The following is a 19,789-nucleotide window of genomic DNA, read 5'->3' on the forward strand; positions in this document are numbered from 1 at the left end:
GCAGTTTAGATATTTGTCGAGCTTATTCTTAAACACATCTACGCTCACTCCTGATATTCCTCAGATGAGCTGGCAACGCTTGAATAGACACTGCATTATCGATGCTGGTGTGTAGTGGATTAATGTCCTGTGTGCTTTCCTTATTTTTCCTGGTATTGTTTTGGGCACTATTAATCTACCTCTGCTTGCTCTTTCTGATATTTTTAGTTCCATGATATTTTTCTGTTATTCCTTCTATCTGTTTCCATGCCTGAATTATCATGTAGCGTTCTCTTTCTCCTTTCTAGACTATATAATTTTAATGATTGTAGTCTTTCCCAGTAGTCAAGGTCCTTAACTTCTTCTATTCTAGCTGTAAAGGACCTTTGTACACTCTCTATTTGTTTGCAATATCCTTTTGATAGTGTGGTACCATATCATATTGCAATATTCAAGTGGACTACGAACATATGTTTTAAAATAAACATAATCATGTGTTCAGCTTTTTCTTGTTTTGAAGTGCCGTAACAACATTCCCATTTTTGCTTTACATTTTGCCAAAAGAATTGCTATTTGATCATTGCATAACATGTTCCTATTCATCATCACACCAAGGTCTTTAACTGCTTCCTGTATTGTGATTGTCTCATTATTAGGTCCCCTATATGCATATAGCTTTCCTTCTCTGTCTCCATAATTTATTGATTCCCAAATTTATCAGAGTTAAATACATCCTATTTTCCTCTGCCCAATCATATACTTTGTTAAGGTCTCTTTGTAGAGCGTTCCTATCTTCATCACAAGTAATTTTCTCTACTTATTCTTGTGTCATCAGCGAAACTACTCACTACGAATCCTTAACATTACTGTCTATGTCTTCAATCATAATAACAAACAGTATTGCAGCTAACACCGTACCTTGTGGCACACCGGATATTACCCTTGGTTTTCATCCGATTTTCTCATTCGTTTGCAATAACTATCTGTTTTTCTGTTGTGTAAAAATTCTTTTAACCATCTTCCTCATTTTATCTACGATATTGTGTTTTCTAATTTTCTTTTGCTAATATATTCAATGGTCTACTTTGTCAAAAGCTTTTGCAAAGTCTAGATATACCACCAATCTGTTTCATTTCCGGCTTTTCATATTTTTGAATATGTTCTCACGGTGGACTAACAGTTGGGTTGTGTACTTTTTCCTTTCCGGGTACGAAACCGTGTTGTCCTATATTAAACAAATTAATTTTTTTATTAAATGTTTCATAATATTTTTCTTCATTACCTTTCATACACTTTCATAATATGTGATGTTAGGACTCACAGGCCTATATTACTTGCCTCAAGTCTTGATCCACTTTTGAAAGTAGGGGTGATATATGCTAATTTGTGCTCATCATAAATCTTGCCTGTATCTACACTTTGTCTTAATAATATTGCAAAGTGGCTTTGCGATAGAATGAACTACTTTCTTTAACAAAATAGCAGGGATTCCATCAGGCCCTGCAGCAGCTCCATTTTTAATTTCATTAATTGCCTGCACAATATCAGCTTCATTAATTTCTATGTCGCTAAATATTCACTATTTTCGTCCCTTACTTCTATATCATTATCTTCATTTATCTATTCTAGGGGTGAATTCTCTTCTTATATCGTTCTGCAGTATGTTGCAAATTTCCTTTTTTTCATTCGTTAATCTCCCTTCAATTCTCAGAGGGCCTATTTCTATTCTTCTTTTATTCATCTTCTTCGCATATGAGTATAATAGTTGGGTTTTGCTTGATATTTAATAGGTTTTTTCTTCCAATTCCCGTTTTTCATTTTCTTTTGATTGTATAATCTTTTGTTTCTGCATTTTCTATCTTACTTTTTAGTTCTATAACTTTATATGCATTTTTTTCTTTTGCAAGACTTTTTTCCACTTTCTGATTTTCTGGAACAAGATCCTTCTGTCTCTTGGGTATGCATGATGATGTTTACTTTTCTTCTTCGGTATATATTTATCCACTATTTTCTCTAATATTTTATATAATATCTCCGTATTTACCCTATGTCATCGCTTACGAAAAATGTTATCCCAATCTTTGTTTAATTCTTCATTTAATTTTCTGACCATATTTATAATTTTTACTGTAGAAGTTGTATTTTCCATATCCTTCCCACTTTTTCATTTCTTGCTTATCTCTGTTTTCACTTGGCTTTGGAATGAACTGTTAATTCTATGACATTATGGTCTGAAATACTCGCATTATAAACTATTATTTCTTTAACATAATTCACCTCGTTCACAAATACTAGGTCTAAAGTATTTTCCTTTCTTGTTGGCAGGTGATTTATTTGTTGAATGTTGTATTCTAGTAGCATACTAATAGCTTTTCGAATTGCCTCTTATCTTCTGCACTACTATTACTCTCTTTTTTATAATGGTCTAAGTACATCCACAATCTCCTATTCGTTCTTTCATTCTACGAAAGGAAAGTTGAAGTCACCAGATAGGAGAACTAGTCCAGTCCTTTGTGATTTCTACATATATCATCCAATTTTTTCAATTATTAAGTCAAACTCTTTAGTATTAGGAGGTCTATATATTACTATGTTCATTAATTTTTCAGATTCAAATTCTACCGCTATTAGTTCACATTCTGAGTTACTATATTTCTCATATATTTTTCCTTGTTTTTTGTCTTTCCATATATTGCGGTTCCCCCTTGATTCCTATTTTTCTATCTGATCTATAAGTTTGGAACCCTTTATTTGATCATCATTCCCAGTCTCTTGGGAATACCAGGTTTTCACTTATATTCATTATATCTATTTTCTTTTCAATTTGGGTTAGTTTCTTCTAAGTACTCTATTTTTCTTTTTGAGTTACTCGTAACTAAACCCTGCGCATTCATCACTATGATGGTTTGCGTGTTTTCTCCTTCATTTCTTTAATATTGGTAGTAATAAGGATTTCCCATGTCTCTTTCCTGTTCTGGTATGTTGTTCTTTTTTTCATTTCCAGAAATTCTGACATTAAAAAATCCAACTTTTCCATAAATATTTGATCTTCCTTCATCATAATTATTCATTTTGTTGTCTGAATCTGCAATTTTCTCCGTTTTTCTGCAATATCCTCTTGCATAATAAATACAGTTATTATCCCTTGAGTAGAATTTTGGAGCTGATGCATTGAAATTTTTTTGCTGACATCTCTGCATATCTCATTGGTGGTTTGCTTTTCTCTTTTACCTGATATTCTTGATTTCTCTCTTTATTTGTTTCTTTCTTATTTTGGATTTTATTACTTGGTTGGTTTATTTATTTGATTATGATTCATGCTACAGGGTGCATATATTTGCATTTTTTGTCGAACTTACATCCTTTTCCTTCTTTTAGGTTTTTGCATATTTTTGGATGCAGATCTCTGCAATCATCCCCATATCCATCTAGGTATGCACATTTACCATATATTTCATAGTTGTGACATACCTTAGGATGTTTGTAGTAACATCTTTCTCCAAATCTGCAATTCCCTCTTTTCAAAAGGTTGCAGATTTTGTCTTTCTTGTCTATTTTTTCCTCTTTCCCGTCATTGTGTAGATCTGGGTAGAGCCTCTTCGGATTTGCTTTTCTGTTGCCATATCGTAATTTATTTCTTCGTAGGTATGCTGCTTTATTGCCTCATATGTATAGTATCAATGAGTATCTCTGCATCCATACTTTTATCTTGTTTCTTTGTTTTCCTTATTTTTTCTGTCATTTCATTTTTGTTTACTTCTCTTCCGTTTTCCTCTTCTTCTTCTCCTTCTTCCTCTTCCTCTTCTTCTTCATCCTCAACTATTTGTACATTCAATCTTGATTTAATAACATTGTCTATCCATGATAGACATGTTGAACAAAAAATTCTTGTATCTTTTCTCATATCTTGTATTACCTCAGCACACTGTGGATGGGTCGGAATGTTGCATGCAGCACATTTCTGATTAGGTTTTGTGGATTGACTATGCTATACCAAACCTTACACAGTTTGCATGCTTTTGGCATTCTTTTTCCTAATGCGTCAATTAGGATATTCACAAGATTCACCTTATTCATTTTCTTTGTCGGAATATGTTGGTTTATGTATATTTTCTTTATGAGTCTCTTGACCACTTGGATTTTATTTGGAACTTCTTCAATTATTTTCAAGATGTTTTCATTATTTTCAAGATGTTTTCATTAGATTTGTTCCAGAGAGAGAGAGAGATTTGAATTTAGCACTTACTGTATGGAGAGAGAGAGAGAGAGTTGAATTTAGCACTTACTGTATGGAGAGAGAGAGAGAGAGAGAGAGAGAGAGAGAGAGAGAGAGAGGAACATCGCAGTAGGACAGAGACCAGGAGCGAGTGGTCACTGCTGCACTTATTTTTCGAAGCCTCCGGGATATTCGGGATGAACAAGCACCGATAACAGTGGATTTTATTCTGCGCCTCGCGTTGTTGGCCCGTGTGCGTAACGAGGTTATATGATGGCTGTATGGTGAGGGTACGAAGTGGGTCCTGGAATTATACAAAACGAAAAGATTCGGCCTTGGCCCCCCCGTATGTTTTTGGCGATTCTTTAAGGGAGATAAGATGCTTTGGAGGCGGAGGGAGCGATGCGCTGATAGAATGACCACTGTCTTTAACTTCGCATTCTCTCTCTTCTCTCTCTCCTCCTTCTCTCTTCTCTCATCTCTCTCTCTCTCTCTCTCTCTCCTGCTGTCTTATTTTGTTATTTTCAATTTGCATATTTTTCCTCGGTACTGCCTTAGAATTCAACTGAGACTTCAGTTTTTTCCTGTGTTTAGTTTATTCCTTCGAAAGAGTACACGGTATGAATCTCTCTCTCTCTCTCTCTCTCTCTCTCTCTCTCTCTCTCTCTCCACAATCATTACACAAACCCCATCACTTTTATGAATGAATTGGTCCGTCACAAAATGCTTAAGATAAAAATGAATATTTTTAAAAGCTGGAATACATAGAGAGTAAACAGAGGTGTTTGTGCGTGTGTGAAAAAGTGAATAGGTGAGAGAGAGAGAGAGAGAGAGAGAGAGAGAGAGAGAGAGAGAGAGAGAGAGAACTTGCTCATTTAGATTCTTCTGTAAATTAGCTGGCTTGCCTTAAGAGGTATCGGTAACTGTAATCGTTAAAGAATACTAAAAAGGAATCAAATGTATCAAGTTCTTTTAGCAATATTAATACCATCTAGAATTCTGAAAGCGAATTTCCTGTAAGAATATCACTCGATAATTCCGTGAATGTGATGCATTTGTGTCGTTAAATGAATTTGGTTTAAGTGGAGGGCGAACTCATATTTTAAAATTGATTTATGGATCAGCAGTACACTGTGTTGTCGAAATCGGGTGAAATATGAGAAAAATTCTCCAAACATTTTATCGCTGCTCAGCGATTTTGAAATTCACTGTTCAGCGATTTTGAAATTCACTGTTCAGCGATTTTGAAATCTGTGGTTAATAAAATTCATGCCCTTGCCTGCAATATATTCATGTCCAAATGTAGTTTTGATCTGCAGAAACAAATTGAATAATTTTTCAATTACAGTCAAATGAGTCAAATCGTTTTTGTAGTTGCAGGAGTTGCACTGACTGCTCCTCGTTGATTTTAATTACGCCAAGACGGTAATTAGTTTAATTTGTCAGGGACCTCCTTGGCCCGGCAGTTGTAATTTATACAGCAAAATATTTGGAGTCTAATTTCGCGAAAATTAATTGCTGCTGTGAGCAGCCACTAAAGGAACTTTAATGCACGTTTATTATCCCCCCCACCCCTCTCTCTCTCTCTCTCACTCCTTTTTTTTTTTTTTTTTTTTTTTTGTTTTTTTTTTTTTTTTTTGCGACCGCCGACTGTTATTTATCTCGCTATTTAATTGGACAAACGGAGTCGCCGCTCTGTTATGGCCATAACGACTTGCTAAGTCTTGCTGTGGCCCCTGTGCGTACCCTTATTAAGGTCGTGGTATCGTGCGTTTATATGCGTCTCTCATCTGTTTACAAATACTAAATCATCCGCGTCTCGTTAATTTATCAGAATTTATAACTTTATTATTTATATACTTTGTTAAATCGTCAAATTCGTTTTAATTAGGAGTGATTTAAATAAAGGTGATCTTTGTGGTGTTACTTGAAGAAAGGTTCTCATCGTATACTGCCCCGTGGCGGGGTACTGCCGTCAGTGGACCTCATCCAGTGCACTGTAGGCATTCTCAAGGTTATTTGCAGCGTGCCATCGGCCATTAGCTGCAACTACTTTCGTTCCTTTTACTGTACCTCCTCTCATATTCTTTCTTTATCTTACTTTCCACCCTCTCCTAATACTTGATTCATAGTGCAACTGCGAGGTTTACCTCCTATTACATCTTTCAAACCTTTTACTGTCAATCGCCATCTCAGTGCTGAATGACCTCATAGTCCCAGTGCTTGGCCTTTGGCCTAAATTCTGTATTCAACTCATCGTTTACTGTATCGAAGCGAAGCCAAGAGGATTAACTGTCCCCTTCTTATATTTGGGAAAATACAAAAATGCTGCAGTTCCGACGATACAAAGATATTATAGTAGCTGTAACGATAATGGAATAAATCGTAGTTAATGTGTATTTCTTTGAAACAGTAATGCCATGTTATATGAGGGACCGTAATGTTTCAATTGTTCGGAAAGTACTTTCGCGCATTTCTTATAGTCTGGATTTGGAAGTTGATGTGGTAAAAGATGTAATGCCTTAGGTAAAGTCTTCAATAATGCATAGGAGTAATAGATGAAATATTAACAAATGAATCTCCTTTTGGGAGTTGAAGCATATCGTCAGTACTTTAAGGTGTGATTATTTTGAGTGTTAGAAAAAACATAATTTCAGTTGAAAAATGTGTGAATTATAATATGATTAAATTCGAATTCCCTTCACTAGAGGAGGGAACATATGGTATTGGTAACAGTTTTATATGTATACATAAATGTATATATACTATGTGTATATATATATATATATATATATATATATTATATATTATATATAATATATAATCATATATATATATATATGATTATATACATCCATACACTGATCTTACATGTGAACATTGCCTTTGTATGCGCACTTGAAACATTCCTTTCGGCACACCACTTTCCATCTCTTTCCCTGCTGCTTTTCCATGACCACTTTTACCTTTCTCTATCCCTTAGGCTAGGGGAATTCCCTTTGGCCTTGGTGTCCCCCTATCCCCACCCCTAACCCCCCACCTCCCCATTATCCCAGTTGCAATCCTTCCTTATTACATTCGATGGACGACCACTCCCTCGACCGCGTATACTAAGTAACGGCCGGTTGCTCTCGACAGCCGTTAATTCTCGCATAGGGATGATGGGTACGTATCCTCTGGCGAGGATATTTTTGGGAACCGAGGTACTGAAGATCGCCTGCCTCTATGCAGAAATGTAGGCAACTGGAAAGCCCAAAAGGTCGTGGAAGGAATTCTCTCCTGATGAAGGCTAACTGCAATATGGCGTCTTATGTTAGATGAAGCCACTTGGAAAGTTATTGATGAAAAGACAGTGAGCCAAGTATTTCGTATATTTAAATACACGAAAGTACTTAGCTCACTGTCTTTTCTATTTTAACTTTCTTATTGGCTTCAGCTAAAAATCAAAATCACGTGCTTACTTTTGTGATTTCTGAGTCTCTTATATTGTAGATTTGAAGAAAGAGAGGAAAACCAGTTGGGTGTTTATGCATCACACTGGGAGTCATCGCAGTAATTCCTTTTCGTAACAAAAAAAAAAAAAATCTCGAAAAAAGCTTCGTCTCCGATAAAAATATAAAATTTCTGATCGATCTTTATGGAAGAGAATCACACGAGATTATTTTTACTCCTACACTTCAGTGAACGAAAATCAAATCCTTCAGGTCGTCCCATCAGGGCTAATGGTCTCCTACCAATCCTTCAAGAAAGCATCATTTTTGGTCCGTTTATTCTCGCAGACGGAGGGAGGAGCTAAAAAAAATAAATAAAAAAACCTGCATTCATGTATACAAATAACCAAATTTTCTGCGATCATGAGTAGCAATTTCGAAAGCAAAACCAAGTATTGTGGAACTAGATCTAGCCGTTTAGCCCGGGAGCCCGGCTTTTCGGGTTAAGCGTCGGGACCATCAAATAGACTTTAAAATGCCAGTAAAATATCCTCCACCTCAAGAATCACCTCCCCCACCTCTCCCTCCCTCCACACCTCTCCCTCCCTCTCCCTCCCTCCCTCCCTCCCCCCCCTCCCTCCCTCCTTCCCTGTACCCTCCAGTGCTCCCGGGTAGCTCGGTACGGTAAATATTTTCTAGAGTTTGAGAGAAAAACTGGACACCAGAACTGCATTTCCAGACGATGGTCTCCTCTTCCTCTGCCCCTCTTCCCTCCCTCTAACCTCTACCCCTTACCTCACCCTTTTCGCCTCTACCTTCTTCCCCCGACTCCCTCCCTCCCTACCTCCCTCCCTCCTCATCTGCCTCCTAAATCATCGTGAGGGGAGACGAGCTCCAGACTAGTAGAAAATACATTAAGAATACTGAACGAAGGAAAAAACGCTCGTTCTGTCTGTTGCAGGTTCTCTGTGGGTAGTTTGTTTGTTTGTTGTGTTCCTGCTAGAAATATTTAGTGGCCCCTCAATTTGCATTCTAAACTGAAAGTATGGAAAATTTTTTTTTTTTTTTTAATGTAATCCTTCGTTAGATGCCTTCCTCTGTTCTCCAGTAATATACCTTTGCGTACTCAAATCTGGGACATTTGATATAACGACGGTTACAAAAGAATACTTTCATACCTGCATTATGTAACTTTTCATATAAACTTCGAAACGCTTAGGGATCCAAATAATGGTTATTTGGAGTGCAAAATGGAAGGGATTTGATTTGTAGATGACGAGGGTGCATATATATATATATATATATATATATATATATATATATATATATATTATATATATATATATATGTGTGTGTGTGTGTGTGTGTGTGTGTGTGTGTGTGTTGTGTGTGTGTGTGTGTGTGTGTTTAGAATCTACTGGTTACTTTTTTACCAGATACATATGTAATTATGATAGCTACAATGCCCTCTTATTAATCACAAACCCTTAAGATCCAAATGCAAGAAATTTGACATTATAATTGTTTCAAGTTTCTTGCACTAGGATCCTAAGGCTTTGAAGTGACAAGCGTATACACAAAAAAAAAAAAAACGCGGTGAATTCCAAAAGTTAAGAGGGCATTGTAGCTATCGCAATCAATATATATATTATATGTGTGTGTGTGTGTGGTGTGTGTGTGTGTGTGTGTGTGTGTGTTCCTTACAGTACAAAGGCGATTTTATGCACACACTTCGCGAAAAATGGGAGAGAACGATCAACATACCTTAAAATGGCTATAAATTTAATTGATCAGCCGCCAATGCGTTTACCGCTGTCCGCACTTTGAGAGGTTTTCGAAAATGATAAGATATTTTTGCCTCGTGTTGCATGAATATCTCTATATAAATCAAGCGAAAACTCCCCTCCTTATTGCTAGCTAGCTTTTTCTTTGCCTTCAGGCTAAGGGTGTCAATTTCAGCGTTATATATATATATATATATATATATATATATATATATATATATATATATATATATAAATATATATATACTATATATATATATCATATATATATAATATTTATATATAATATATATATATTATAATATCTATATATATATAGTATATATATATATATATATATATATATATAGATATATATCAATATATATATACTTATAATTATATTATAGATATTATATATATATTACGTCTGCATAATTTATATATGGCTATTTCAGTTTTACATATTAAATAGCTATACTTGAAACATCAAACCACCAACAGCTCATTCATATGGAATCCACTTCCAACCCCCAAAAGACGTAAGTTCGAATCCTTGACAGTACAAGAAGACTTATCACATAGTTTTCTCTTTGGAGGAAGTTCTTTTCAGTGCGAAGGGAATTCGTTATTAGTGGATTATTTGTGGCTCAATATTTGAATATAAAATCTGATCATGAATGTGTAAGTTTTCAAAAAATTTTAAGAATTCGATGAAAGGTGAAACGATCTCTTTTTGGAAACGGGTTAAGTAAATTGTGGTTCGCCAATATGGTATTTGGTAAGAAGGTCTCAACTTGTTGCTGGGTTATGTAAGTGATCGTATGTTTACTTAATGCTGGAAGGTTTTTTTTTTGTCATTGAATCAGTTATGATGAAAGGAAATGAGTATTTTCTCAGATGATAAAGATATGTAAAGGAAGTGAAATGAACGGTAGACTTTGGGAAGTAGTATGTTACTACAAGCGAAAGATGGGCACAAATTTAGCCTATTATTCATCTGGGGAATGTGCATTACTTAATTTGTCAGACTAACATCTGGGATACACACGCTCTTCATTTCAAATCTTTTTCTGTAAAAGAAAACTATTGAGATGTCCATTTATCTGTCTGTCCGTCCGCATTTTCTGTCCGCCCTCAGATCTTAAAAAAAACTACTGAGGCTAGAGGGCTGCAAATTGGTATGTTGATCATCCACCCTCTAATAATCAGACATACCAAATTACAGCCCTCTAGCCTCAGTAGTTATGATTTTATTTAAGTTTCAAGTTAGCCATGGTCGTGCGAATGGAAGCTATAGGATAAGCCAGCACCGGGCCGTAGTTAAAGTTTCATTGGCCCTGGCTGATACAGTATTATACGGATACCACCGAAAGATAGGTTTATTTTCGTTGGCTTTGATTATACTCTGTGCAGAAAACTCGATTGCGCCGTGGAAACGTCTGCGCATTTTTCACTCCGTTTTCTTCAGGCCCGAGCAAGACGAGAGAAACGGAGTGAGCCGTTCCACGGGCATAACTGACGAACAGAACGACGTTGCTATTCTTGATTGCTTATTGAGCCAGTTTATATAGCCTAGCAACTTCTTTCTTTCACCGGTGGTCGCAAGAACTAGCAGCAGCAGCCGCTGCGTCAGCGGGAATGTAGCCGAGGGAGATTATTACACCAGTTGCTCGGTTGTTGTTATCTCGAAACCGATACCAGAAGTATTTATGGCTTTATGACTGGAGATTTCGGGAGCGAGAACCGTCCAGTAGAGGTCGTCGTCTTTGGCGTCTTCGTCGTCTCTTGGCGATGTTCGTAAGAGGGCTTTATTTCGCGTCTGTATTTTCGTCCAAGATATGCCGAATGCATGATGGAGTCATATTATCGCATGCGCTAAATCCATATGCTTCTTTAGCACTTTCGGAATAATAAATATATTATATATATCTATATATATATTATATATATATATATTATCTATTATAAACAAACATACATAAAGTATATAGGTATATAATGGATTATAAAATGTTTTGATATCGGTATGCATGCAAACCCCACGCATGGATAGATATAAAGAGAAGTATTGAAAACAAGGAGCAGAGGCGAGATAGGGGTGAATAGTGCAGTGTGTGTGTGTGTGTGTGTGTGTGTGTGTGTGTGTCTGTGTCTGTGTCTGTGAGTCTGTGAGCTCTACGTGCTCCTGGTGAACTTTCTGTGTAGGTGGTATAGTAGATTTGTCACGGGAGATATCCACGATTCAGTAGTTTTGAGTGTGTGGTAGTGATACTTGTCCGCCCCCTTCCTCGAAGTTCACTTCATGATAGGAGAAATGGCTTAAAGCTGAAATGATATTGATAAAAGTTTACATATATATAGTATTTTCTCTTTTATCTCGAGACACTTGTCCGACCCACTTGAAAGCGTCCCAGAAACGGTCCCGGAGATTACAAGCGCGAGAGCAGCAAACAGCAACACCGTTGTCTTTACTGGCGCGAGCGTTCCCGATAAAGGGTCTGATTTGACAAGGCGAAGATGGTTCTTAAAGGAGACTATAAGCGCCCGCAACATAAATTCCCGTGTAGGGGGAGACCTTTATAGAGGGATCCGAACCAGTTCAGGGGGATTTCCAGAGAGCGCTGTTGGTTTGTATATGTTTGTGTCCGATACATTTGCGATCGACTCATAAAACTGTAAGATTTATGGCCTGGCGATAATCCATTCCAATTTTTTTTCAAGATGCCCTCGGAGTTTTTGCTTGTCTGTATTTGTGTGAACTTGTTTTCGTGTGCGTTGGAGGTCAGAGCCACTTCATAAAAGTGTAAAATTTATGAAGCATTATGTGCGGTGCTCGTGAACTGTATTTTTAGACCTGAATTGAAACATTTTTATGTAAATCTCTCTCGTTTCAGAAGCCTGACAGCGTTTTGAAAAGAAAGACTTCATAGACACATAAATTATGGTGATTCACATGAACAAAACTTGATGTAGAACGTTTTTGTGGATTAAACCCAAAAAATGCGTTCATAGCAGGTTTGTCAAGAACGGTCTGTATGTTCTTAAACATTCTGCCTATGCCTGTGTGTGTGTGTGTTTTTTTGCCTTTTCTAATGATCGATTGCTATTTCTCAGAAAAGCTATCACGTTCTTGAATTTTCTCTTCGTGTTTTCGAACAAAATAATGTTTCCTATTTTGCTAACCTGCCCCATTTTCTATACATAAATCGAAATGCCATTATAGCAGCACTTGGTCGATCTTTCTGTTTGACATTTATATCTCCGTCACCTTTCTACGGGCTGCTCTAGGAGTAAGAGCCCGTGCTGGCATAAGGCCAGCTTAATCTCAAACAACGTCGTCCCCTTTTCTCAATTCTCGTAAAACAGAGCAAAATTAAATCACAGATACTGATGTAAGTGATTGCTCTTAATCTGTCATGCGCAACGAATATCACTGAAATCTGAACTGAGCAGACAGGTCTGAATTTCTGTTCATCTTTTTGTCGACACACCTTATCTTTTCCTCATAAACTAATAATTTCCCTTTCACCCAGGCAGGTCATGACATCTGTCATATATCGGGCGTCGCTCTGTAATCCGCATGTATGCCATAAATGGACTTTTCCCTTTTACTTTCAGACCTCGTACAACCGTTTCTCCATAATCCACCCGACATCGTCCTTGTTTAAACATCGCTGCTTCTACATCATCTGATGTAGGACGCGTTTTGTGAATCTTAGAAAACCATTTGCTTTGATGGGGGATGATTTGTTCGGGAGACATATTTGGGGAAAAAAGTTTTTTGCTCTCTAGAAATCACTATTGTGTTTCAGATTGCACGTAAACACACACACACTCACATGCACACACACACATATATACATATACACATATTGCCGATTAATCTTTGGTTTTTTATCATGGTATCTTATGTATCTAGACTGTATGTTATTGTGTATTCTTTGTATATTCCATGTATATGGCATTGACCTGAAAAAAAAAAAAAAAAAAATATATATATATATATATATATATATATATATATATATATATATATATATATATATATATATATATATAACGTATATCGTGCGTGAGTGTATGTATGTATGTGTGTTATATACAAACTATAAATCGTTCGCTTATGGCATGGTTGCGTATGAGGGAGGTGACGTGTCTTGTGCGTAGGGGCACACACACACACACACACACACACACACACACAACACTCCAAGTGTAACCAAGTGGTACAAGGGCATGGGCACGATGTAGTAAGGCCAGAGCCAGAATATAGCATATCTCACTTCTCCACCTCTGTGTACCTGTCTGGTAAAAAGCGTGAAAAAGCACCCACGCGCGCTCGCGCTTGGTCACGAACCGATCAGATAGAAACAAGATATCTGTTCTCGAAACTTGAGACGCACGCGTTGCGCAGAGGGTATCGACAGTGTTTGTATTTGAGGACGACAAAAGAGAGCGTAGGAAGAAGAAATACGATCATTCTTAGGTGTCTACCTTCAATTATAATTCACGCGAAAACGGGTTGTTCAAGTCCTCAAAACACCATCGTCTAACTACGAATTAAAATCCAATGTTGTCGAATTCAGTAAATTCTTTCAACAGATCTTATTATTAGGTCTTTACATGTATTTACACTGCGTTCAGCAGATTGACTTCGGTTAGAAAAGCTGCTTTTTTTAGTAAAATACAACTTAATTGGTAACTGATATTTTAATATTGGTGTACAATTTGTTTAATCTGTTTGATGTAACTCTGGAGTTCTTTACATAGTGAGAAACTCACTTCAAGAATATGCATGATGAAATGTCTCCCCCCCGTCTTTGCTTTACGTTTTTCCAGGTGGGCAAAATCATGTGTAGGTGTAACTGACCAGGGTTACACACACGTACACACGCGCGCGCACACACGCACGAGAGTAATTTTTGTGTGTGCGTATTTTCATGTTTATTGGTTGAGCCTCCTTGATATATGTCTTGGAATAGTATGGTTGCTCGGAGAGCGATTGCTTTAAGTAAATGTAGCGCTCCGTCTGGCTATCTATTCAGTTCCGTGCTGTTGACCCGCGTCTCTCTCTCTCTCTCTCTCTCTCTCTCTCTCTCTCTCTCTCTCTCTCTCTCTTCGCATCACTTCGTTGGAGTTTATTTAAGAGGGAAAATGATTATCCCAGATGGCTCTCTCCTCTTCTCTCATCTCTCTCTCTCTGCCCTCTCTTCTCTCTCCTCTCTCTCTCTCTCTCTCGATTGTGTTTGTCATCCCTAAGGAAAGGACAACAGCCTTTTAAGCCGTGAGCGTGACTAATGTGCCTATTACTTCAGTTGGGTATCATGGCGCCTGAGGGTATAATGTCATCATAAATTTTTGTGTGTGAGTTTTGAGTAGTTATTTGCTCCTGATTACATCAGTTGAGTATCATGACACCTGAGGGTGTAATGTCATCATAATTTTTTTTTTATTTTTGAGTTTTGAGTAGTTAGTTGTCTCTGTGTTCATGAAATAAGTTCCAAGTTATTCTTAATTTTGATAATAAGTGGGAATAGAGAAAAATGAGGTCTGCTAAAATCATTAGGTTGTTGGAAAGTACAAATCGGAGCAGGGCCACAGAGACAGTTGTTGATTCAGCCAGGGTCCATAGATTCAGCTGCCTTTCTGGATTCGGCCGAGCGATGTTAGCAAACAAGGGGCTATGAAGAGAAAGACCAAATGGAAGAAAAAAGTTTCCATTTCTTTACTCGGGTTATGATTCTACGGCTAAATAGCCTTACGAGTCTTAGGCCGTTATCACAGATTTTACCGGTAATGCATCTTAGATTTTTCTATTTTTTTTTCTTTAAGTTATTCGTTTTGATTATTCTTTGGGACCTATTCTCTCTAGTTTCCCAGCCTACCGATATTTTGCTACGTAAATGCTCTTTGAAGAAAGATATTTTCAAATTTAGTTTACCTAAGTTCTGATTCTTTTCACGCTAGTTAGTTTTCTGTAGAATAAATCTATTGAGGTGTCTATTTTTCTGTCCGCTCTCAAATTTTAAAAACTACTAAGGCTAGAATGCTGCAAATTGGTATGTTGATCATCCACCCTCCAATCATCAAACATACCAAATTGCAGACCTCTAGGCTAAGTAGTGTTTATTTTATGTAAGGTTAAAGTTAGCCAATATCGTGCGTCTGGCAAAACTATTGGTGCCAATAACACGGGCCAGCACCGGTCCGCGGCTGAGAGTTTCATACAGCATTATACGCTGCATAGAAAAATAGATTTCTTCGGCGCATTTTTTACATGTTTTTCTGTAAGTTGAAAATTAGATTTCTTTTGTGGCGATGACGGTCCGCGGTTTTAAGTTGACTTCTTCTTCACATTGTGTTTATTTCCTCTCATCAGGGTTTCATTTTCTTTCTGGTTCCTTCATTGTTAAATTTTCAAGTTGGTTGGTGTTATATGACTGAATACATTTTTCTCATGTTCGCTATTGTTTTATTGTTATCTGATGATTTTTTAAGTTGTTTAATTATATCCTTTCAGTCATTTACCATTACATCTTACTCATTTACCGCAACCATTCTTTTTATTGATTTATTTATTCCATGAATTGAATGAAGAACCGGTTATAGATTTGAGCCAATTATCTATAGTGTTCTCGACGTGCCCTAACTTTGAAGAATAAATATACAGTAGTTCCAATGGACTTTATGGCGGGGGGGGGGGTGGAGGAGTTGTTGCATGTGGGGAGTAGGGGAGGAGGCAAGTGGCATACCGCACCCGAGTTCTTTCGCTGACCAGAATTACACTGTCTAAAAAATGTTCGGATTATAGTAATTCCAATCTTTTACTGCGAAGGTCCTACTGTGATAGCAACTGAGAGAGAGAGAGAGAGAAACAAGGCCCATATATACAATAAAATACTTCGAGGAATTCAATACAGTTAATGATGTAAACTTGTTACGATGACAGACCATATCCTAAGTTTAAAGCTGCTTGTGTGCCTAATTCGCTTTCCTGGTGATGAAAATGTTCTCGGTATCAAAACCTAATTCTATAAATGTTATAACCGAAGTTATAAAATGTTCATTACAATCATGATCACGATCAAGTTATAAAGAACCATTTTAACCGCTGCTCCAGAGACGTTGTGAGCAGCGTATTGATAACAACCAGCGGAGCCGCGAACTGGATCAAACATAATCTGGAACCAGATCACGTATAGCATTCCAGGACACCATTCGAGTCCATATCCATTGTGACATTGTATATTTTCCTGGCCTTAGACATTCCAACCTGTCCGATTCTCTCCTCAGAAGAGAGCTAACGAACCCGATTAGTATTCCACTGTCCCGAGGCTGGTCACCCTCCCTGCCTGCCACACAGCATGACATGGTCACTTGACAGACCTACAGCCGTGGAAAGCAGCCAGAATTGCTATAATGACGGCCCATCTGACTTTATACACCCCCCAACCCTTTTCTCTCTCTCTCTCTCTCTCTCTCTCTCTCTCTCTCTCTCTCTCTCCCCTGAGTTTTTGTTGTCGCTGTTTCGTATTCGTTGCGATTCTTAATTTTTGAGTGAATGGAGAAATAACCCTGGAATTTCACAGACGCCTCATTATTCTGTTTGTTTTATTCATAGTTACAAATTTACCACAGTCTTGTGTTACAGGTTCACATACACAATTTACAAAAGTTTTTTTTTATTCATTTATTGATTTTTATTTATTCATTTATTGATATTTATTCATTTATTTTTGGTGGCATGTTCATGCAATTTCAGCTCACATACTGCTTGTCTTGCTTTTAAGTTCAAATTTTTTTTATTTATTTATCTATTTTTTTTTTTTTTTTTTTTTTTTTTTTTTTTTTTTTTTTTGGTGGGCATGTTCATGCAATTCCAGCTCACATACTGCTTGCCTCGCCTTTAAGTTCAACATTTAGAGAATTATTGTTTGGAAGAGGAAATAAAGAGAGTAGCAAGAACAGGTGTCCACGCCGGTGAAGGCAGACAGTCCTAACTGTTTTGATCAAAGTCGATCGTGTAAACATCTCGAGACGTGAATGGTGCATGTCGACTTGGTGGTTATTGCCTATATAACACCTGTTGTGGGAGGGGTCGCCTAGGGGAGTTACGTACTCGTACATTCTTACGTACATACTTACCTGGTGAAGTGGAATTGGACTGGGGAAATTTCCTAAAAATTTGAGACGTTTCCAGCATTTTTCGTTGTTTGCCTGAATGTTGTGATCCGCGTGGGACTAGGGAGGTCTGAATCTTCAGAAACACTGACAGTTTGGATGTTTTTCTTGTAGCCGAATTTTTTGGAATGCAGCAGTTGAGAAAATTCTTGTCATCGTTTCTTCGTTAAATAATTTATCTTAATGTCATTTTAAGGCTTGGTGAGGCACTTGAAATTCGCTCTCTCTCTCTCTCTCTCTCTCTCTCTCTCTCTCTCTCTCTCTCTCCTCTCTCTCCTCTCTCTCTCTCACACACATACAGGAAATGCAAGTTTGCTCTTCTCTGTCCATAATTGACCTCGTTTCTCCTATTCGTCTTGCCTCTACATAATTACTGTTACAATTATGAATAAGTAAAGTCAAACTTCAGTGAAACTAGTAATAAACAAGTTTGTGTCCAGATGTGCTTCTCGAATCTCTCGATTAGCCTTTTTAAAGTTGCAGCCTTTTGGTCATCGAAGTAGTTACTGTCATTTTTAACACTTCGTTCCTTTCTCATGACAGCCGAGCTGTATTTGGCTTGATTTTTCCGTTGTTCATGAGTACACGAAATTTTTTTTTTTTTTTTTTTTTTTTTTTTTTTTTTTTTTTTTTTTTTTTTTTTTTTTTTTTTTTTTTTTTTTTTTTTTTACTGTGGATATAAGAATAGGTTTTTCATTCCCAGGCGGTGCTTTTCAAAATACTAAATGATACATGCAAATCAAGAATGAAAGTCCCTTACACGAAGGTTTCCACCTGTGTAAATGAAACAAAGGAACCTTAAAACAAATGATGCAAGCAAAACTAAAAAGAAACATTCCATGATGTTCTTAAGTGACAAATGGAATTTGTCATTTATAAATTTTACCTTCAGTGAAATGAAGAAACCTAAAACTTAATTCCCAGCATACACGGAGACGCCATACTTAGTCTTATCTGATGTTAACAGGCCTCCACGGGTTAATTTACAAACCTAAGAACCTGTTTAGGTATTGTGAATAAGCGAATAAGCCTCTTAACTGTTCCCTCTTTCTCTCTCCATCATAGCAGTGCCTTCATAGTAAATCGTAATTGTTTTGGTAAAAAACAACGATTATTGCTAAATAGTGGAAGGGCTTTTCGTTCCGGCAGTTGTTACTGGTCTTTAAAAAAAAAAACACACACACATACATATATATATATATATATATATATATATATATATATATATATATATATATATATATATAGTATATTTTTCTCGTAAATGAATATACTTTTGTGCAAAATAATGCTAGAGTTTTTATTTTCTCTCTAGATTTTTAGGTGAACGTGTTTCATAGATATGATGAAATGAATGATAAGCAAGCAGATTGTTATTAGGATAAGTAGTTAAAGCAAACGTACTGTATAATGTTATCAAAACTTACATTATCTATTTTATTCTCTTCCAGGGTGCTGGGCTGTCCGTGGGTGGCCGTGGTCAGTCCAAGGAGACGCCCCCACCAGCGAGATCGGGCAGACAAGAAAGGGAGGTCAAAGTGACACCATTCAAACGAAGTCGCTCGAGGGTGTACTACGCATCTCAGAGTGATGGCTGGACGGGCGAGGCTGCTACACCTAAGGACAAGCCGGTCTGCCGGGACTTGAATTTGAGATCGTCGCCTGGACCGCCTACGGGCGTGACCCAGGAAATGAGAAATACTTCTGCTGGCAAGTCCTCGCCCGCAGACAGGTCCCCGTATTCATTTAGGTCTGGCGGTCTCCGGAAATTGAGCCAGAGCTTCGAAGAAGCCAGCAGTCGGGTCAGCCCACCAGATGTGAATGACGTACTTCGGGAAGCTGTTATTTTAGAGACTGGTGAGGATGCCGTCAGCTCCGGGGAGGAAGCTGGGGAAGTGTCCCCAGGGGGGTCATTTAGAGGCTCTCTAAGGGGATCTCCTTCCCACAGGTCTCAGGACTCTGGCTACTCTGACTCAGGGGAGTCCACCAACGCCCAGAATGATAGCGACGGGCCTTCTACCACCCCTCCCAACGTGAAACACATCACTCGGGTTTACTTCAGCGATGGACTCGAACAAGCTCGGTTGTACAATGATAAAATTGTCTGTTCTCCGGAAGTCAATGGTAGTTTTATAAGTCCTCGACCGAGTCCTTCGGGAAGAAGTCCTATGATTGATAATGTTTCTACGGTAAGTGTTGGGAAACCAAGTCCTACC

At 37.5% G+C, this 19,789-nt stretch overlaps 1 protein-coding gene across 3 annotated transcripts in view; it reads left to right on the forward strand.

Annotated features, from left to right (window-relative positions):
* LOC135209696 (protein inscuteable homolog) overlaps positions 1 to 19,789 on the forward strand; it is a 220,351-nt gene that overhangs the window by 122,489 nt on the left and 78,073 nt on the right. Inside the window, exon 2 of one of the 3 annotated variants that reach the window (XM_064242456.1) lies at positions 19,025 to 19,736. The exons of the other annotated variants lie outside the window; for them this stretch is intronic. Within the exon in view, the coding sequence (XP_064098526.1) occupies positions 19,025 to 19,736 (712 nt within the window). The remainder of the gene's footprint in view (positions 1 to 19,024; positions 19,737 to 19,789) is intronic. 3 annotated transcript variants of the gene reach the window in all.

The sequence above is a fragment of the Macrobrachium nipponense genome, chromosome 38, assembly GCF_015104395.2.
Source record: "Macrobrachium nipponense isolate FS-2020 chromosome 38, ASM1510439v2, whole genome shotgun sequence".
NCBI classification, from domain to species: domain Eukaryota; kingdom Metazoa; phylum Arthropoda; class Malacostraca; order Decapoda; family Palaemonidae; genus Macrobrachium; species Macrobrachium nipponense.